We start from the raw sequence: 20,283 nt of genomic DNA on the forward strand, positions 1-20,283 counted from the left end.
TAGACAGCGGGAATTGAATTTCATAGCATGCAAAAGGGTGTACAAATTACATGCAATTAAAATCTTCAAATACACACATTCATTGATTATGAATCAATTGAGTTAAGAACATTAGGCCATGATCATAAGCTATAATACGAAGATTATGAGCCTACGTATTATTATTAAATATGCATGTTTAACTTTTGTAACTTTTGCCGCTATTAAGGATTGACTTAACATTTAGAATGTAAAGTGGCTCACAACTTATTTCAGCCAGCTCCATAAAAAATTGAGACATCTATTAAATCTATTCAAATATTTCAGGCCAAAATAACTAAACAATAAGAACTCATTGCAATATTTTATTTTTAAATTATTTTATTATTTTAAAGGTGAGACTAGCAACTTGTATTTCTTATTTTTATTGTACACATATGTATATTTAACTCATTCATAAATTTTTTTTAAGATTTTGGTTTAAATTAGGTACCAAAAAGTGTAGTTGCGCCTTAATTTATCCTTTGAAACACAAACGATATTATTTTATTATTATTGGTTACTCATCTATGATTACTCATCTATGTTAGCATATGTATGTATGTATGCATGATTGTCAAAGAAGTATTCGATAGTCATCGGTCTTACAGTTTCGATATTAATTTATTTTTAAACGATACATCGTCTTAAACGATAAATTACAAAAGTGGCTTGTGTCACCACTCGCACACAACAAGATTGTTATTTTCCCTCCAAATTTAACTCATTTATACACATATAATTAAAATCTATCTATATATCCTTGGCGATGCAAACGGAGTTAATCAATTTTCCGCGTGCCGAGAAAATCGGCGAAGGCACATACGGCATAGTGTACAAGGCGTGCAACAATCAAACCGGCCAAGTCGTCGCACTTAAGAAAATCCGTCTCGAAGGGTACGTAATGAGCAGCAAAAGGACGTTTGGTTGTGGCTGCAACTCTAGAATGTGTCCATCCAAGTAGTGTCAGCGCCAAGATGCCCACATCTATACTTCCATGGCAAATAACAAGTTGAGGAATTGCTTCTACTGGCAGCTGCGCCTTATCCTTGATGTCCTTGACGAATGTCAAACAGCTTGGCTGGCTTGGTAGCTGAACTACGAAGCCCGGGTTTTGTGTGTGCCGCGCTGTTTTGAGTACGTAGCACCACATGATTCGGCTTGGTAGTACAGGCTCATTCAACAAATTAGGCATCAATTTTATAGATTAATACGTGCCAATTCTATATTATTATGATCCCTTATTTATTAGTTGTATTCACTTATGTTTTCTTAGAGAATCAGAAGGCGTTCCCTCGACTGCTATACGGGAAATATCTTTATTAAAAAACCTTAAACACAAAAATGTTGTACAGCTTTTTGATGTGGTTATATCAGGCAATAATCTCTACATGATTTTCGAGTACCTTAACATGGATCTTAAAAAACTTATGGATAAAAAGAAGGATGTATTTACACCACAGCTCATAAAAGTGGGTAGACCAATGGCAAGATTAAATTATTCAAAACTATATAATTATATCGATGGTGATACGTTTTACAGAGCTACATGCATCAAATATTCGATGCGCTGGATTTTTGTCATACAAATCGCATACTGCACCGCGACCTGAAGCCGCAAAATCTGCTCGTTGATACAGAAGGCAATATTAAGGTAGTCCAGCTTCATTTACTCACTAGGTATCAACTAATCTTCTGATTATAGCTGGCAGATTTCGGCTTGGCGCGTGCTTTCAATGTACCCATGCGAGCTTACACACATGAGGTAGTTACACTTTGGTATAGGGCGCCTGAAATACTGTTGGGTACCAAGTTCTATTCCACGGGCGTGGACATTTGGAGTCTTGGCTGCATATTTGCTGAGATGGTAGGTCAGCTTGATCCGTTTCTTGGTTGTTTATTGACGAGCATTGGCTTTACAGATCATGCGACATTCGCTGTTTCCAGGTGACAGCGAAATCGATCAGTTGTATCGCATCTTTCGCACACTAAGCACACCGGACGAAAGTAAATGGCCAGGCGTTACACAGCTGCCAGACTTTAAGCCAAAGTTTCCAAAATGGGAAGAACCCAATATACCGGCCGCGTTACGTGAGCACGAAGCACATGATCTCATTATGGTAACACAAATTAAATCTAAGCCTTACACTGCAGACATTAACGAAAACGTCTGTTAACAGTCAATGCTATGCTACGATCCGAATCAACGGATATCTGCAAAGGACGCCCTGCAACATCCATACTTTCACAATGTGCAGCATGTTCAGAATGTGGCGTTGCCCGTGGACCCCAATGCTGGCAATCCTTCGCGGATTACGAAGCTCATTTGACTTATGATTTACGGTCAACATAAAAGCTATCACGTTTTTTGTGATTGTAAAGTAAGTTCACACATCTACCTCAATTCTGATAAATCTAGTACAATTATAGAAAATATTACTCTATGTAAAACCATTTTCTTTTTTTACCCACTTGCAGATGGCAACTCCATTTCATATCGACATACACCACAGTCATACTAACAGACACCATCATAATAATATATTAATCATTTACATAACACATATTTTATTAGTGGTTCTTTACCAGGCGTGCAGCTAATACGTAACGTAGCTGCTTGCGTGGTTTCCATTTAGCTGGCTCACCCATATCTTTCTGTTCGGATTGGCGTTGACGTTTACGACTCTCACGATCGTCGCGCATATACGTGCCGAATGCATTGCGCACGCTCTCAGAGAGCGGCATTTGATCGTCATTCGATGCAGCACTTGATTCGGAATCAACGTTGCCTTCGGTATCAGTGCCGACGCTTGAAATACTTTCATCGACGTTTTCATTGGTTACGCTGTCGTCAGGCATTACATCCAGTGTGCTTGCACCCGAAGAATCGCCATTTGGCAGCTGAATCGCCAAAGTGACAGGTCGCACTATAGCAAAGCGTTTGGTACTAGGTTTACCAAAGCTCTCGTTCTCCTCAGTCGTATACTGCGGCACATCACCTTCCACTGAACTATCTTTGTAGAACTGATCATAGTAATTAGGCTGAGCAGCAATGTCCGAAAACGTTTGCAAGCGACGCATGCCATAGTAGTCATTAGGGCCATAGTAGTACATAGGCTGATGCAATGTGGATCCGTAGTAGTCATACGGATGCTCCTCCTTCTCCTGTGAGTCATACATCGGTCGACGCTTTTGCTGCTTACGGCGCTTACGCTTACGTTTTTTGGCACTCTGCGCTGCAGCAGTAGACGATTGCTGCACCTCATCTGCCTGTTGGTCATCAGTGTACATCTCAGCTTGCACGGGTGCCGTTTCAATTATGTTGGTTGCGCCATTCGTAAACAAGTTGGCCAGAGGATTGGTCAAATTGCGGAAACCGAAATTTGGCTGAACGCTTCGTAAAAAGCTATTCCAGACCCGAAAGAAAGGCCGCTGTGTTGTGCTGGTAGAGACTTCCTTCGGTTGGTCCGATAAGCGGTAGTGCCTTTTCAGTCCGTCACTGGGAAATCTGCTCTGTACAAATTCGCGTTTGGGATAAGCAATCTGACTGCTGATAAAAACCCAAAAATATACATTTAATAATATAATATAATCAAAATCCCATAATGGCAACAGTAATTTCTACTGATAAGAGCATTTTAAAAAGCGTATTTTTATTATATATAATTTGACTAACCCGGAGTATTCTGGAATCTGTATCTGCGGCTCCCAATAGTGGAGCTGCAAGTCAGTTGTCCTGGCTGCTTGAATCTGGCTTGCAGCAGCAATCCACGCCAGCAGCAGAAATGTTGCCCGTAGCTGGAATTGCATTCTGTGGCCTGAAATTTGAAACTCGCAACTGTTTTCTTCGCTGGCTTAGAGGCAACTAAAACAGAATTCATATGGATCTTATGTTGTCAATACAATTTCCATTTAGGTTTTTTAACAACACTACGATCTTGGCTGACTGACGGGTCAGCGAAAGTTTTTGCATCAATTTGGCAAAAGCCATATCTAGAAAATGTCATTAATATTAATGTCATCTAAGCCAAGAATGGGGTTATTATCCAAGCTGTTGAAAGTCTTGGTATGGGCGCAGCTCACAATTGATAGCTTCCAATCAACGAAGACATTCATATGGTAATCGTCATACATCTTTAACGTTTGTTTAACGTAAAGATCAGTTTAACGTAAATACCAGTTTATATGAAAGTGGTTAAGGTAGTTTTGAATTTAATTCAAATGTGATTTGAAATGAATTTTCTAAATAATATACTTGAGCAAAAAAAGTTACAACTTATATAAATCATCAAATAGATATATGTATGTGTATGTGATTATTACATTTATAACTACGACTAATACCTAATATTAAATAAATTAACATGGAATTGTCAAATATATTTGGAGATCTCGCCAACCATCTTTAATACGGAACAGTAATACGAAAATAAGACGACAATTTATCAAGACCTTCGGATAGTCAATGGACACATAGCCCGCCATATGGGGATCCAAAACAACTTGTCAGCCATAGCCAAAACAAACAAAACACAAGAAAATCTCTAACAAGTGTCAACAACTGGCCAAAGGGAGAGAAAGAATAAATGAGAGAAAGCTTTAATGAGCGCTTGAGAGAGTGCTTTTGGGAGACTAAAATCGAGCTTTGGCTGCCATAGGGCCAACTTAAAGGCATGCTCAGGAATTGTTTCAGTCGACGTTTAGATTCCTGGCCAGAAACCAACCGAGCGCTAAAAAGTCGCGACACGCGTTAAAAAGAAAACTGAAAAATCGCCAGCAGCCACAAACAAGCTACAATAGTTTTTCCTCAGTCTAGGAAAACTAGTGAAAAGGCAAGTTTAAGTGGCAGTTGCGTTCGGCTAAACAGTCCACCGCTCGTGTCCCAGTATAAGTGTGTGTATGCGTGTGTGTATTTGTGTGGGTGCGCATCTATGCTTGTGTGTATCTATGTGTGTGCACGTTTTGTGTATCCGTTCAGTGTTCAGTTTTGAGTTGCTCCAAATTATGTGGAACAACAAAAAATTTGCTGCATATATGTAATTGAATTAAGGAAAGGGCTGAGCAAGCAGCAGGGCATTCCCTTTTTTCTATAAGGAACCGTGCGAGAGAGCGAACAAAGAATGACACGAATTGCGTAAAGTATGTGGCATGCCTCGCACAAATACCATTAAGTGCTTAAGTAAATTATATAAATACATTTAACGCATCAGTGCGCACTGACAACAATGGCAAAAACCTCAGTTGTCAGTTGAACAATTAATTACTCTGAGGACTGCCCCCATAAGCCCCAACGCTCTGCCACATCCAGGTACGTAAAAAATTTAAATTCCCTCAGCTAACACATATGTATGCAAATGCCCCAATAAAGTAGCTGAGTAAGTGTAAGTATAGCAGAGACTGGCTAAGGCGACCGGTTGCCTGCCGAAAAAAAAAATGCAAAACGCCCGAATATAAAAAGGATAGATACAGCACTCTAGCAAGGACAATGTAAGCAACCCAACCCTAGCACCAGCTTTCCACTCGTCTGAAATTGAAACATCTTGGCGGGCGTTTCATGGCGAATTTTTGAAGTGCGCGTTCTGTGGTCGCCTCTCTGCCGCCCACTCGTTGACTATTGTTGTTGCGCCTAGTTCAGGTGTGTCTCAGAGTAACAATTTTTGGCGTCACTTTCGCTTTCGGTTTCATTGACGCTGTGCGCTCGCTCGTGCCCTCGCTCAAGCGATGTGCTTGACCATAACCACTAAAACTGTCACATTGCGTATATGCCGCGTGTTGTCCTCGAGCATTGTTGTTGCTGTAAGCTCGCGCCCAGCACCCAACACCCAGCACCCACGCATGCCCCGAGAGCGCAAGCTCACGCTTTTTCACTCTCTTTCTCAGTTTTCGCCACGCCGTGGAGCGTTCAGCTGTTCGGTTTTTGTTTTGTTTTGTTTTGAATCGCGTTTTTGCACATTTGCCGTAAACAACCAACACCACCCACTGTCTCGCCCCCCTGCTGTTTATCTAGACGCCAGTTCCATCAGTCTGCACATTTGTGCACGTTTTGCCCCGTTTTTGTTTGGCAATTTAAATTTTATTGCGATTCTAATGCAGCGCAAAAGAAAACAAACAAAAGCCACGTCAAGAAATAGAACGTGCTGACATCTTTTGCTTTACATGGAGCCATTTGGCGCCTAAATATGTACTCTCCGAATAGGTTTGCTAATTAGTGTTGCTGTTTGAGCCCAAAATCGTTGTTCTCCATTACAATGAAGGAGAAGATTATATAGATGAATATATAGAATTAAATGAGTGGGAGATTTCTGATAGCGGAAAGAGTAAAATATTATGCAAATAATGCTTAGCCGCTCTCTCTTGAGTCACAAATAAAATGTTTCCAGGTGAAAATTTAAAGAAATCGAACCTAATTTTTTATGACAGTCTATGCTTTGAATAACTTAATTTTCGTATGTAATCTAGGCCATGCCCCAAATCTTAAATAATTTTATGTCAAGCCTCGACACGCATATTTCACGAATAAAATTCCAAGCAACAAACACGTCATACAGCACGTCACGCAGACATGGCCAATATAACACCCAGCATAGGCATACTCTGTGATATAAGTAGCTGCCAGTCGACTGTACGACAGAGTGAGTGCACTGCTTAGCTGTTTGCTTTTAATTATCACCTGATATTGTAGGCATTAAAATTTAAGTTAAAAAAAAAAAAACAAGTTTTGCCTGCCTTGCAAATGCCTTGGCAAGTGGCCAACGGGTTGCAGCCGTTGTTTATTGTACTTCCGCTTCCCGTTTACCTCCTAAGTGACAAAAATTCTGCTGGCGATGTCACCTGCCGCCTTTCGCTTGTGGCTTGTCTGCCAGCTGCTGTCAAAGAAGCCGTCATAGTTAGCTTTTCAATTTTTCGAAAACCTACCAAAGGAAAAGCCGAAAACTTCCACTGCAATCTCCATGTTTCTCACATTGGCTATTAATAGTATATAAACAATTTGCATATTGCATGAGCATGAAGCCAAGTGAATTCGAGGTTGTAAGGGAAGCAGCAGAGTGAGGTAGCTGAATAATTAACACCGCCGACCTGTTGGCAGCCTTTGCCCGCTTTATTTTCCGCACAGTTCAGTCACTTATAATTAGGAAGTCGGCATTACGATTAATGAATTTTAGATAGGGGCGCACATCCAGAAAACTGGCAGCTACAGAATCCTCTCCGTCGACATTTTCCTTCTCGTCGAGTAGCAGGCCAACCAAGTAATAGCTTTGCGGCGCATCCATCTTCACATGTATGCCCACCAACGGAGCACCCAGATGGTACATCATACTTTTATCCTGATAGCCGCAGACGGTGTTGCTGCTGCTGAGGAGGGAGCTATGCTCTTTCTGGCAATAAGACCGACTGTGTATGTGCACATAGGCCTTATGCTTGAGTTCATCTTTGATGGGCAGGCCGGCCACAACGAACAGCTGTCCCACCAGCGTCTCATTGACCTTCGAGGGTGGCGGCATACAAATGGGCATTACATTTGGAGTTAACTGTGCATCGCGCTGTAGTGTGAGCACCGCGAGGTCATGCTTCAGAGTTAGTGGATCGTATTCGGGGTATATGGCGATCTCCTTCACCGGTATGTCCTGGGCGGGCAGCACGCAAAAGCCATTCCTATCGCAGCTGGCGTCACCCAGACTGGAGCTCTTATTCCATACGCCCAACAGAACAGAGAAGACCTCGACGTGCCCATCGTACTGCAGGAAACAGTGGGCGGGTGCCAGCACATTTCGTTTGGATATAAGGACACCAACACAGCCATTATTTTGCAGCTTCATCTCTTGTCCTGGGATAAGATTTTTGACCTGCTAGCTAGTGCCGAACATTGCTCAGACTGAAGCACTTACCATTCATGTACGTAATGCCCGCCAACCACTGATGTTCTGTGGGTATCGCAAAGGCATTCATTATTAAGAACTGATCCTCGCTGATGTAGCCGCATTTGGAATCCTGCAAGCTTACTGAATGTACAACTGCGATGGCAAACAACAGACTAATCAAACCGTGTTCTAGCTGCATTGCGACTGACTTGAGACTGACTTGAGACTTGAGATTAATTGAGCTGGAATTGCATATTTCTCTGGCATTGGCAGAGGCAAAGCTATTAGAATATCGTAAATTATTAAGAGGGCTGCTCGATTAGTTTAGCATTGGAAAATGTTTCTTAATGTTAGTTGAAATCCGTGTGTAAAATAAATATATATTTTTAATACAATATATATATATTTTTTTTTTTCAATTTTGTATATATGTTATCAAAAGCTAGCAAAATATTACATTTTTATTTCATTTGCTAAGAAATAAATCACAAACTTTACACGCATCTAACTTATCTCAATTATATATAATTAAACCAGTAAAAAGAAAACCCGTTTGCCATGCGGATGGAATTTCCAATTACAGCAATCGTGTGATGGAATATTCTGGGAAAATAAATTATTTGTGGAAAATAAATTACTTGTGGAATTTATTTTCTGCATAAGGGAAACTTTTATTGTACTATGAGCTTGATGAGTTTATATTATCTAATATCCAGTGACGTACAGGTCTGATATCTTGGAAAACGATCATAAGCGCCTGTCCCGCGTCCACATTCTTAGCCAGTAGGCCGCCCAAGTAAAAGCTGCTCGGCACATCGTCCTCAACATTAATTCCCATCATTGGAGCGCCCTTGAAGAAGGCGGCTCCAAAATACGGAAACCCACAAAATTGATTCTCTGGTGGCGGGGTCCCCGTTTGATTGTTGCAGCATTGCCTTGAGATGGCAATGACACTACCCTTGCCCTTTTTGATGTCATACTCGTGAAAGCCACCGTAATGTAAATCCATAGACGTCCACGAAGCGGGCTCCAAGGTTGGCTGCAAGCACACCGGTTGAATGTACGCAGTCATATTGATGCGCTGCGATAGCCGTAAAATTGCAATATCGTTGTTGCCGGTGTCCCTGTCCGCAAGCGGATGCATCGTAATCGCATCAACTAGGTATTGCACAGGTCCGGGAACACAAAATCCTCTATCATTGCAGATATACTGCTGGCCGGGCTCGTTCTCCACATCCCAAATGCCCAAACGTACGGCTACCAACTCTGGCCGATTATTAAGCCTTCGCACACAAGATGCAGTTGTGAGGACATGAGATTCGCCGACTATAGCAACATTGCACTCGGCGCTCTCGAATTTCTGATATAAGTCTGAATATAGATAAAATGAGTCTCTCTTAAAGCGAATGCTCCAAAGCTTACCTCTGCGCTGGACGAGTAAGCCTATCCATGGGTACTCGGTTGGCTCCGTGGATATATCTTTTCTGAAGAGCAAACGTTCCTCCAGCCTGCCGCAATTCGCTTCGGCACTAAATGCACCTACTGATCCAAAACATTTGTCCCCAATGACCAATTAGTATTCAAAATTGTCTAAACAACTTACAATTACCATTCACAATTGCCCACACTATGAATGAAATAAGTTTCCCCGGCGCATTCATATTTCCAGTGCGTCTTATCGCATTTATTGCAATTCAAGCTGAGTGTGCAATGCAAACTGAAAGCAGCTCATTCAAATTCCAATCACTTAGCATGCATTAAAGCTAGTATAGTCAGAGAATAGTTGAAGCTATTTCTCTCTGAGTACGCTTTAAAGTTAGACTGAGACCTTAAAGCTGCCTATAAATAAATCAGCAAACAATTTCCCCATTCAGTTCAATAGACTTTCAAACTACTCTTTTCTACTGATATATGCATGTATGTATGTATGTGTACTTTGCTTATTTATTAAATACAACAGCAAACAGCTGTCAAACTTCAGAAAATCAATATACCGATACAAGTACAATAACTTGAAATACTTGAGATTTTCCGAAGGCTCCGCAAATATCCGTGCAATTATTCAACCAGTAGAATACGGGTCGTTATAAAGCTATTAATTCATCGATGGCTCTCTATAAAGTAATGCTATTTGCCAATGGGCTTCGGAATATGGTCTAAATATTTTATGTTTCAATTAGAATGTCATTATCGCAGACAAGCAGTAGGCCTCCCAATGGGATTTATGTACAATGTATATATGATAGCTTGAAGGACGCAAGGACTTTGCGTCGGCCTCTGAGCGGGGGCAGCCATATTTAATACAACACTAAAAGCTGAACAAATTGCCCCACTTGCTGTGGCAGGCGGCTACAATATGAATGTTTATTGTCCAACCAGACGACGTTGACTTTGGCTCAACTTGACCTGAACATTGAGCCACTCATAATTCCCATTGTTATGACGTACCCGTACCCCCACTCACTCACACATACACACAGATAGAGAAAGGGAGTGCGAGTGAGACATATATGACCATTGTGCATTAGAAAACAATGTTATCGCTGCAGGAGGTCAGTTAGCCGTTTAGCACTGTAACATGGCTGCTTGCCTTGGGTTTTTGGCCAACTAGCAGCTGGCCGAAGCGCGTATGCAAATTGCTCGAGCTTGATGTTGCGTGATTGGGTGCGGGTTTGCCCTTTACGTGTAACAAGCCTTCAGTATTGCCTGCAAGATGGCCATCAAGCTGAACTGAAGTCGACACCCGCGCCCGCTCGCCTTGCATGAGGCTCGCAGCTAATCGGGTCCAGCACGTGAGCTTTTCCTTTCTTTTAAAATAGCAATTAAAAAATATTTCTCAGAATATCTTAGAATTCCTTGAGGTTTTATTAAACTGATAGAGAGCTAAAAACTGGAAAAATAATTTTTCATTTTCAATTTCAATTTATTTCACGCTTTGTTATATCTACAGGATTTTGTGAATGGTATTTTACAATAATTTACGAGTTTAGGGCAATACATAGGCCTTTTCTGCTAAGATGTTTATTTACATACATGACATATGAATATACGATGGAAAAATAATTGATTAAAATATTCCAATGCTTTTCTTTTGCTTACATGATATTTATCTTTCTTTTTGGTCAGCAGGATCGGGACACTATGAACTTCAGCGGCGGTTGGCAATGATAGTATGACGCGTGACGGCGAAATTCCAGCCATCTTCAATCCGAAACGCGTGCGCACTCCCTCCGTGGTGGTCACCGGCGACTCCTCGTCGAATGGACCGTACAATAACAATAATAGCGGCGGCGTGGGAGGCGGTGCCAGCAGCAGCGGCATTGGCGCGGTCTCCAGCTGTGGCTTCAGTAATGTGCTCAACTCCAGCAACCCGCAAATAACCCACCAAGATTCAATATCATCGAGCCAACAAGATCCGAATGAGGTCATTACCATACAGGCGGACACACCCACTAACCCGCACGGGTCACAGCATAATTTTGGAGGCGACTCCAACGACACACAGACTGGACAACTGGCAATAGATCAGCAGGCCAATGGGCAGCCGGGCGAGGATGCGGAGGTGCGTTTTCGCAAGCTCAAGGCCTGCAGAGAATCCTGCTGCTCCGAACTGGCCAAGAAGGTGACTTAATATACGATGAGCAATGTAATTTGATTTTCACTGATAAGACTACAATCTTTATGCTACAGATGTACTTTGGGGTGTGCGTCACGATTCTAGTGACTGCTTCGTGGGTGGGCGCCACGCACTGCATCAAGTACATGTATTTGTATCGCGCTCCATATGACGATGAACTGGACGACGATCTAGATACCTCATCGAGTCGCACTGAACTCAGCACCGAACTGGAGGATATACTGGCCATAAGCGACTCATCGCTGCACCATGTCGAGGACGCCACCGAGATGTTCAACATACCACCGCGCCAGCCCGTCTACTTTAATGCGCCGTTCTTTGCGGCCTGGTTCTTTACCAATTTCTCCCTGCTCTTCTTCCCCATCTATATACTAGGGCTCATCTCGGCTCGCAAGTGCGACAAACTGAGCGAGATACTCGCCGATGTGATACGAGGATTTCGCGAGCGAGGCTTCACCATTGGTAAGCGGCTGCTAAAGTGGGTCAATCTGTTTTGTAATGCCATATTCGGCTGACTTACAGGCCGTTTCCTCAATCGCTGTCTATCCTTTTGCATCCTGTGGCTGGTGACCACCTACCTGTACACCCTGTCGCTGCACGTCCTCTTTGCCACGGATGCACTGGCGCTGTTTGCAACAAACGTTGCCTGTGTCTATTTACTCTCTTGGGTCATACTGCATGAGCAGTTCGTTGGCGTTAGGGTATGTATTATAGCCAGCTGCTCCTTTTCCTCATTTTCTAGGCAAAATAACAACGTGAACCATGTCTACCTTAGATTGTGGCTGTTATCCTGTGCGACACGGGCATTGCGCTGCTCGCCTACATGGACGGCATTACGGAGAGTCGAACGTTAGGCGGGGTCGTGTTGGCCACGTTAGCTGCAGCCGGCTATGCCGTGTTTAGGGTAAGCCTTTAGCGTTTAGTCAAGCCTTTTCGTGTCTTGGCCATATCGTGCTCACATCGTCCTATGCTCCCCCTTTCTAGGTTATGTTCCGCAAGGTGATGGGCGATCCGCCGGTGGCACAAATCGCATTTACATTCACCGCACTGGGGTTGCTCAATGCTTTGCTGCTGTGGCCCGTCGTGCTGGCACTGTACCTGACAGGCGCCGAGAATCTGACATCAGAAAGCATACCATGGAACATGCTGCTTGTAGCAAGCGTCCTGCTCCTGGGTAGGCATATGTTATCCCGCTACCTACGCCACACAGAGCATTTCTATTTTTATCGTTGTAATTAATTATTATTGCAGTTTTCCACGTACTCATGCAGTTCAGTGCCGCCGTTACCTACAACATGTTTGTGACATTGGGTTTGATAACCGCTGTGCCCGTTTCTGGTGGTACGTACAAGAACCTCTCGAATCAGCCTTTAGTATGGCCAACCATTACAACAATAATAGCAAAAACTATGCCCAAAGGATTTCGTGACCATATATTATTTTAAATTGCAATCTGTAAACACATATGTAAAGAGCATATAACATATCATATTTGGGGCATATATGAATATGAATATGACTATTATTTGTGTAGCTTACGAGTAGCCTTATTAATAGTACTTAAGTCTAATGCTAAATTTGGAATATGTGCGTCGAGTATTGCAGACGTAGTGATTTAAAATTACAAGTACTATGGACAGCTCTTTGATAATATAATTGAATTTTAAGTTAATATCGGGTACTTTGAAGAGTTGAAAATCTAGAGTAGAGTCATAAGATCTACGCTATCAGAGATTAGTCAATCTTACACATATTTCTTTCAATATTGAGTGCAGTGTAATGGAGATATAAATTCTTTTTAATAACCTATTCATATGCAAGCACTCGACGTCATACTGTACAGTGCCACATTTGCGGGCATGAAACTAGCCGGAGTTATCCTTATAGCCATTGGCTTTTTCCTCGTCATGTTCCCCGAAAACTGGCCCGACTACATAACGCGTCTCCTGCGGTAAGTAGAGAGCTGTTTACCATATTTGTATTACTCTTGTGTTATTATTGCAACAATTATGCTAATTTTCATAGTACTTACATATCGTGCGTGTTTTTTTTAATATTTTATGATTTTTGTTTCATTTTCATTAATTTTATTGTACTCAAGACGTAAATTTGTGTTTAATTACTTGATTTGCTAAGTAAAGTTCATAAATTCAACAACTTAAATTTAATATAAACAAATATTAAACTAAAAACAAAAAAAAAAAAAAAAAAAGAATTAAATTTATTGATTTGTATCTAATATACTTGTATACATAACATAAAGATATATATTTAATTTTATATAAACAAACATCTTGCAGAAAGAGCGTTCGTGCCATACTCCGTTACCAATGTTGTTGTGAATTAGCTGAAATTCGCTATGCTCATTCGGTAGGCCAAATACACAAGCTAAAACCAAAAACCTCCCAAAAACAAAAACAAAAACAAAACCTAAAACTATTATATTACAATATTATCAAGAATACTATTAACGTTGGCATAAGATAGTAACGTAATTATCAAATACGATTTAAAGATCTAGAGCTTGAGAGCCGTACAATGTATAAAAAAAAACTTGACAGATTTTTTACTGACCGAACAAGTATTATATATACATACATCGATTTGAATAGCTAACCACACCCACAAATATATACTCTGTGATAATACAACACCCTGGCTTCCAAAAGTTAACGCTCACCCATTTATATGATATACCCTACCTACATATACATGCTATATATGGCAAATCCTCTATTAATTTATACCTAACAATACCTATATATATATATATATATAAATATTTATACATATATATGCCTTGTTACACAATACTATAACCTAAAATACCGTTATACATATGCCGTTCAACAACACTACTTCAGGCCGTTCTGCAGTTGGCCAATGAAACTTTCTTGTTGTTTTTCTTAATGTGTTTTGCTATTGTTTAATTGTTGTTAACACTTTTAATAATTTCGTTACCTGGCGGCAGTTCAGAGAATCGTATATCAAAAACTGCCAGACTATATACTATCTTACATTTACATACATACATATATTTGACCTCCCAACTATTAAATATAATTTATCATTTCTCAACCACCAATGTGTAAAATATCTTTGTATATGGATGTTGTTGCCAATATTAACCAAGCTGTGGTTCGATTATTGTAGTAGTACATACATACACTCAAACAACACTCCATAAGCCCCAATCCCACACACAGAAACACACACAAACTCAATTAACTGCGTAGTTTGACTTTCGCTGGTGTTGCGATATTTAATTTAAATAGACCTGTTAAGAACTCCCACGACATTTGATGAAATGGATGCTGTCGTTTTTCAGCCTGGTTCCTTGTTTTTGGCTGTTTGTTGTGCGAACTGTTGATAGTACACGCTGCTTTCTCATAACTTATTATTTTCAATTATCATTTCGATTCATCTTCATTCGATCAAAAATCACATGGCGAGATGTTACACAACAGACCAAAATTTGTAAATACTTTCAAACCTATTTAATGCTCTCTTTAATATTTTTTTCCTATTCAACTGATTGCACTTTGTAAACAGGGCGCAAACTATTATAAACATCCAAATATTGTAGCATGGCTGACTCAGAGTCCCGCATTATTAAGTTCTTATAGTTAAAGGTCATTTGTGTTACGATTTCCAAGAACTCTTCCTGTGAAAATCAACTAAAAGTACAACCTATAGTGTATATGAGTGGTATGGTTACGGGAGCACAGATATACATAAATATATATAAATATATAAACCCCCCTATAAATAAAATACTGACAAAATAAAAATCCATATAAAGTGTTTATTATTGGCATGTTTTGAAAACCTTACTTATCAGTTAAATACATTCCCATTGGTCTCACTTTACTTTTCAAAACTCTTGACTTTCTGTTTCAGTTTCTCTTTGAGTTTAACTCCTGTGTGTTCTGTCTCTATACTTAACCGTCTTCTATCTTCTAAACTCTACACTATTGCTATAAACTCTACTTATTTCTTAAATAAAATATGGTGTCGACATTTCTCAATTGTATTTACAGAAGCATCATAATGCTGGGTCACAACGCGAGGTGAGTTTCGTGAGTTCTTGCAATGCCAAAAACAGGCAAAAAAAAAAAACGAATTATTTATTTTAATTAAAGCATAAAAACGGTGCTCAAAACTGAAAGCAACGTTTTCTGCTATTATACGTCAAATAGGTAAACCATACTCAAAACCCAAAACTTTGACAATGACAAATACTTAAAAGTTGAATATTGATTTAAGTTCGATTCCGCTTAGTTCAAAACTTGACTACTAAGTTTGAGCTCTCGGGTTGGTTTTTGTTATGGGCATTTACTTAAACTAGACGCGATATTCCATATTCAATATGACATGATAAGTATTCCTTAAATATTTTTAATCAATTGCTTAAACGAGGGTTTGAAGTAGATTTCCTAAAATTCCTTTCATTTCTTTGCATCAAAATATTTATTTATTTTTATTTTACTCTCCTATAAGCTGAAGATTAATAAGGCTTTCGATTATTATTACTATTTTGTCTAGTTTATTTATAGATTTCTCTCTTGTTATTCAAAGTTTATAGTTTAAGTAGTTTTCAGTCCATCTAAGTAGCTTAGGTATCAATTAGAACCAGTGCCATTAAATATACATTTCGAAAAATATTAAGGTAAGTTCTCTTGAGGATTTGATAACCTCTTTAATAAAAGTGCTCTATAACAACTGAAGTCTTGCTACTTTTCAAAACGCACTCGTCGTTCTTTAAAAGATCTGACACTGCACTAAAAAAAGAAATTCACCTCAAATATGTTTTTCATATATGAATAACGAGACTCTTCAGCTAAATCATCTACAAATGCAAATGCAAGCTTCCTCTAGAGGAGAAACAAGTGTTTATAAGTTTTGTGCTTTATTTTTGTTCATAAACAATATTAAGAAAATAAAAAGTTTTTATTTAAACAGAACGAATTACATGAAGTTTATTTTTCTGTTTTAACTCAAACTTAATTTTTGAACTAACAGCTATCTAGTAGTAAAAAAAATATTTCCAATTTGTATATATAGAAAACACTGCTAATCTGTACTATTGCTTCTTTTCTTCTTGTTTTTCTTCTTCACCTCTGCCACGATCTGCCTATCTGTCTATCTATACGACTGTCTCCCCTCTTGAAACGCTCTCTCTGTCGCTCTCTCTCTGTCTCTCTCTCTCTTTCTATCTCTCTTTCTCTCTCTCTTTCTGTTCTGACACACAACAACCCAAAACACACGAAACCACAACCCACCAATCAACCTGGCCAAATTAACTAACTCCACTACAATTCTCATTGCAAAATTCGAAAAACTGTAATACACTGCAAAAAATGTACAAAAACCAACACAATAAATAAATATATACCACGTAGCGGTAGGCCAGCGCTTTGTAAACGAGATGCTGCAGTCACAGGACCGTCCACGAGATATGCGCAACGGCACATCACGCGTTCCTTCTCGCACCATATAAGCTAAAAGTTGGAAAAAAAAGACCACAGACAGATATTCTGTATAGAAACAAGAAAAACACGCATATATATTTTGTAAATGATTTTCCACAAAAAAATAAGAAAAAGAAAAAATTCATGAAGTTCAGAAAGATCACTGGATTTTGGGGTAAGTACCTGAATTGCTTTAGCTATTGCCTGTGAAATTCATGAGTAACTCGTAAGGTACAGTTGCCACCTCTCAGACTTAGTTAAGTCCAAGTGAAATGTTCAGATGCATTTTCGTTCTTAAAATTGTTCTTCTGTTCTGCTTTAAGTCCTCTTTAAATTATGTGTTGTTCTCTTTCTCTCTCCTTCTCTTGTTCTCTATTTGTATTATGGTTTGATTTTTTAATTCACAGATCGCAGCATATTTATGCGTCCCATTATAAACATAAACGAAAATATTATGCTGTCAACACGAACTCATATGTTGTTTGAGCCAAGCGCATGACTAAACTCCCGATCCTATAAACCGCAATTTTTGTAGCGAGCGTGTGTGGCTTTAGGCAAGTTTTTGTTAAGCCCCACGGCCCACAAAATGTTTTTATAAATGTCGTAACTCTCGAAAACAAAAACAAAAATTTTTTACCAAATAATTAGTAAAAAGTACAATAATACTTGAAATTGCGAAACTAACGAAATGGTGAGCGCTCTTAATATTTTTTGTCAACCCTTAACTTTAAAAACCTCACTAGTTACCCTCGTACTCTTTCTGAACTACAAAACTAACTGCAAATTAAATACATTGTCTATTATAATTTATATGTTATATGTTATTATCGCCTATAGCACTGTAAATAGTTGCACTATGCTTCAATTGTTTAAATTAATTATGACTATAATGGCACAGCTTACTGATTACTCTATAGTTATATATGTATAGTTAGTCATATATGTATGTGGCACCCAAGTACTGCCTCTGCTTATACCTACAATTGCCCTCAAACACACACATACACGAACACCAACACAAACCTTTATTGTGTAAATATATATATAACAACAAAATGTGAAAAACTTAAGAAACATCAGTAAAAAATCAGTAAAAAATAATGCTAGCTAACAATTTTAGACGCCTACAATCCTAGAGTCAATTAGTAAGACTATGTAAATGCATTGCTGAGCAACTCTGAGATAAAATAAATATAACATATACCATATAGTGTATATTGATTGACTGTAGTTGATCCGCTACGTATATACGAAAAAAATCGAATGGAAAACAATATCAAATATTCATAAATGTACATAAAGCGCCTTAGAATTGTACACAAAATGCCTAGAAAAATACCAAAATATGATAAGCAAATTTATATACCCATTGCTAATATCTCAACTATTCTTTATGCTCCACACATCACACACACTGTTCTGATTTAACAAAACAAAAAACACAATATATACGTACATATAATACATAGATGGGGTCGCGGCCCTCGGAGCGGTACTTCAACAGGTCAGCATCCCACCATTATCGATTATCGGACGGGATACATAAGGTCCCATCTTCGTTCACCCTCTGGCCGTGTGAGATGACTGATCTATCGCCAACTACAGCTGGGTTTCTGCATGGCAGCACCAACGCACACCACCACCAGCAACTTTTACAACAACAGCACCACCGCCACCACCAACAACAGCAGCAGCATAATCTACAACGCCAGCACTCGCACACATCTCTAACCATGATCCATCGGCAGAGCAGCAGCCACAGCGTCCATGGCAGCCGTCGCGGTAGCGGTGGCCTCCGTGCCCCACCTACCGGCACCGGTCGCTTATTCTCCTACTTTGGCAATGAGCATGAGCACGAACATGATCGCAAGAAATCGGAGACATCGTTCTTCAATTTGGGATTCCGGCGCAAATCTACCGTGGTCTACTACGCACCCACAGAATAGCCACTGGGCCAATAGATAGCAGCTGTGGTGCAGTTTAGCTGTTGCATATCAATAGACACCGCTCGAGCATATGAAATAAGTGCATCATGGAGTAAGAACGCATTTTGCGATCTCAATCAAGCACCTTAGACTCATTTGGGGCGTACGTACCACTATTATATCGTTAAAAGTATGTCATAGAATTATCGTTGTTGTTGTGAGAGTTTTAATTGAAACACATGCAGTTAGAATTTTGCTCAAATATTTACAAATTATACGCAACAAGTACAGATACTACATAGCTCATAGTCGACACGAACTATAGAACTTTTCTTAATATCACAGAAACCATGCGAAAGCCCATGCACTCTGACACATAAGCAGAGCCACAACCAGGTCCAGAACCAGAACCAGACCCAGAACCAGAAAGAACAAATGAGAGCCCCTTATATAACTGAGCTCAAGTTTGCCCCTGAAATTAACTAAGTACTTACTGATATACACAGAGAATTATTATGAAGAAAATATGTAATTGAAGTAGATAATCGAGAAGAATTGAATGATATATCGAAGCCAATTGTTTTAGCAATTATATAGTACATAAAAGTATATTAATAAATATTACTATTACAAATTTTTAAGTAAACCCACACTGCGGCACACCTTGATAGGGATACCAAATACCAAACTAACTCATTGTTGCAATATTCGGGATATTAGTTAGTCTAAGGTATGTTATTCATAGAGATCACGTTTACTATAGACACCTAGAAAAACAAAAAGAAAAAGGAAAAATGACCCGTTTAGTTGTAAGCTCATTTTAGCAACTATCAGGCAGACGAATGATCTAAATATGATTTATATTTGACTCGTGTGATCTGTTTGAGTGTGTCTTTTAATTTGAAAATGGACCGAAACGGATCTTAAGGTGTTTGTGATTGTTTTTGTAATGATCGTGTGTTGTTTGTTATTTAGCTAATTGTTGTCTATTGTTGTATTGCAAATTGAATAATCGAGAGCAATCTGTTTATTAAATGTTAGTTGCTAGGGATTGTATGATTGACTTCTGATGCATCCTCGCAAGCATTCAACGACTGAGTGGCGTTCGCTCCCTTGCTCGTGGCGACAGATATGGATCTCAAAATTCGAGCATACAATTTCGGAGCTGCCTACTTTGTAAATGTATTAAATTGTGTAGCCACATCCAATAATTGTTTTGTGATAATTTTTAATGATGTTTGATAACCAATTTCATAAAGCTACTCCCACCCGAAACGGAGGCAGCCTTTAATGTAGCCGGGAACTGTAATTAGAAATCACAATGTACTAATAAAATGAAAACACTACAACAACAAATGGCAAAGCGTTCGTTT

At 39.4% G+C, this 20,283-nt stretch overlaps 5 protein-coding genes across 17 annotated transcripts; 2 read left to right on the plus strand and 3 right to left on the minus strand.

Moving 5' to 3' along the window:
- The first annotated feature begins 677 nt into the window (after positions 1 to 677).
- On the plus strand, positions 678 to 2,582 carry LOC6575070 (cyclin-dependent kinase 2). Its single transcript, XM_002001054.4, has 7 exons — positions 678 to 915; positions 1,295 to 1,490; positions 1,562 to 1,672; positions 1,724 to 1,885; positions 1,941 to 2,138; positions 2,199 to 2,399; positions 2,497 to 2,582. The coding sequence occupies exons 1-6, from the start codon at positions 788 to 790 to the stop codon at positions 2,346 to 2,348; spliced, it is 945 nt and encodes a 314-aa protein (XP_002001090.1). The 5' UTR covers positions 678 to 787; the 3' UTR covers positions 2,349 to 2,399; positions 2,497 to 2,582.
- LOC6575071 lies at positions 2,583 to 4,152 on the minus strand. The gene is made up of 2 exons (XM_044007981.1): positions 4,102 to 4,152; positions 2,583 to 3,639 (listed from the first exon to the last, which is right to left on the minus strand). Exons 1-2 carry the CDS (start codon positions 4,150 to 4,152, stop codon positions 2,590 to 2,592), a joined length of 1,101 nt encoding a protein of 366 aa, XP_043863916.1. The 3' UTR covers positions 2,583 to 2,589.
- Positions 4,153 to 4,543: 391 nt separating this feature from the next.
- LOC6575074 (putative thiamine transporter SLC35F3) lies at positions 4,544 to 20,266 on the plus strand. 10 transcript variants are annotated; one of them, XM_015167808.3, is made up of 11 exons: positions 4,544 to 4,850; positions 11,007 to 11,499; positions 11,568 to 11,976; positions 12,037 to 12,215; positions 12,290 to 12,418; positions 12,499 to 12,688; positions 12,766 to 12,855; positions 13,336 to 13,465; positions 13,815 to 13,884; positions 15,555 to 15,584; positions 17,393 to 17,608. In XM_015167808.3, the coding sequence occupies exons 2-11, from the start codon at positions 11,050 to 11,052 to the stop codon at positions 17,420 to 17,422; spliced, it is 1,707 nt and encodes a 568-aa protein (XP_015023294.1). In that variant the 5' UTR covers positions 4,544 to 4,850; positions 11,007 to 11,049; the 3' UTR covers positions 17,423 to 17,608. The 10 variants fall into 10 exon arrangements, 8 of the variants coding, with proteins under 8 accessions (XP_015023294.1, XP_015023295.1, XP_015023298.1 ...); XM_015167809.3 differs by lacking the exon at positions 17,393 to 17,608 and adding an exon at positions 16,917 to 16,951 and having other exon boundaries at positions 4,548 to 4,850; XR_006356907.1 differs by lacking the exons at positions 13,815 to 13,884; positions 17,393 to 17,608 and adding exons at positions 16,917 to 17,160; positions 18,455 to 18,525 and having other exon boundaries at positions 4,551 to 4,850.
- LOC6575072 (CLIP domain-containing serine protease 2) lies at positions 7,096 to 8,102 on the minus strand. The gene is made up of 2 exons (XM_002001056.4): positions 7,905 to 8,102; positions 7,096 to 7,843 (listed from the first exon to the last, which is right to left on the minus strand). Exons 1-2 carry the CDS (start codon positions 8,074 to 8,076, stop codon positions 7,134 to 7,136), a joined length of 882 nt encoding a protein of 293 aa, XP_002001092.1. The 5' UTR covers positions 8,077 to 8,102; the 3' UTR covers positions 7,096 to 7,133.
- LOC6575073 (CLIP domain-containing serine protease B9) lies at positions 8,524 to 9,616 on the minus strand. Of its 4 annotated transcripts, none has more exons than XM_002001057.4 (3): positions 9,481 to 9,616; positions 9,300 to 9,416; positions 8,524 to 9,248 (listed from the first exon to the last, which is right to left on the minus strand). In XM_002001057.4, exons 1-3 carry the CDS (start codon positions 9,536 to 9,538, stop codon positions 8,557 to 8,559), a joined length of 867 nt encoding a protein of 288 aa, XP_002001093.1. In that variant the 5' UTR covers positions 9,539 to 9,616; the 3' UTR covers positions 8,524 to 8,556. The 4 variants fall into 4 exon arrangements, with proteins under 4 accessions (XP_002001093.1, XP_015023299.1, XP_015023301.1 ...); XM_015167813.3 differs by having other exon boundaries at positions 9,487 to 9,615; XM_015167815.3 differs by having other exon boundaries at positions 9,300 to 9,419; positions 9,487 to 9,612.
- Positions 20,267 to 20,283: the final 17 nt, after the last annotated feature.

This window comes from Drosophila mojavensis, unplaced genomic scaffold (assembly GCF_018153725.1).
Source record: "Drosophila mojavensis isolate 15081-1352.22 unplaced genomic scaffold, ASM1815372v1 contig_231, whole genome shotgun sequence".
NCBI lineage: Eukaryota > Metazoa > Arthropoda > Insecta > Diptera > Drosophilidae > Drosophila > Drosophila mojavensis.

Excerpts from the sequence above, each read along its gene's own strand:
- LOC6575073 (XM_015167814.3), bottom strand. The coding sequence starts at position 9,538 with ATGAATGCGCCGGGGAAACTTATTTCATTCATAGTGTGGGCAATTGTG. Across the intron at positions 9,420-9,480 it reads GGCAATTGTGAATGGTAATT|TAGGTGCATTTAGTGCCGAA; the intron begins GTAAGTTGTTTA and ends GTTTTGGATCAG. Across the intron at positions 9,249-9,299 it reads CTTACTCGTCCAGCGCAGAG|ACTTATATCAGAAATTCGAG; the intron begins GTAAGCTTTGGA and ends ATCTATATTCAG.
- LOC6575070 (XM_002001054.4), top strand. The coding sequence starts at position 788 with ATGCAAACGGAGTTAATCAATTTTCCGCGTGCCGAGAAAATCGGCGAA. Across the intron at positions 1,673-1,723 it reads ATACAGAAGGCAATATTAAG|CTGGCAGATTTCGGCTTGGC; the intron begins GTAGTCCAGCTT and ends TTCTGATTATAG. Across the intron at positions 2,139-2,198 it reads AAGCACATGATCTCATTATG|TCAATGCTATGCTACGATCC; the intron begins GTAACACAAATT and ends GTCTGTTAACAG.
- LOC6575074 (XM_015167810.3), top strand. The coding sequence starts at position 11,050 with ATGACGCGTGACGGCGAAATTCCAGCCATCTTCAATCCGAAACGCGTG. Across the intron at positions 13,885-15,554 it reads AAATTCGCTATGCTCATTCG|AAGCATCATAATGCTGGGTC; the intron begins GTAGGCCAAATA and ends TTGTATTTACAG. Across the intron at positions 15,585-18,454 it reads ATGCTGGGTCACAACGCGAG|ATGGGGTCGCGGCCCTCGGA; the intron begins GTGAGTTTCGTG and ends TATAATACATAG.
- LOC6575071 (XM_044007981.1), bottom strand. The coding sequence starts at position 4,152 with ATGTATGACGATTACCATATGAATGTCTTCGTTGATTGGAAGCTATCA. Across the intron at positions 3,640-4,101 it reads TTGATTGGAAGCTATCAATT|AAATTACTGTTGCCATTATG; the intron begins GTGAGCTGCGCC and ends TCTTATCAGTAG.
- LOC6575072 (XM_002001056.4), bottom strand. The coding sequence starts at position 8,076 with ATGCAGCTAGAACACGGTTTGATTAGTCTGTTGTTTGCCATCGCAGTT. Across the intron at positions 7,844-7,904 it reads GGGCATTACGTACATGAATG|GACAAGAGATGAAGCTGCAA; the intron begins GTAAGTGCTTCA and ends ATCTTATCCCAG.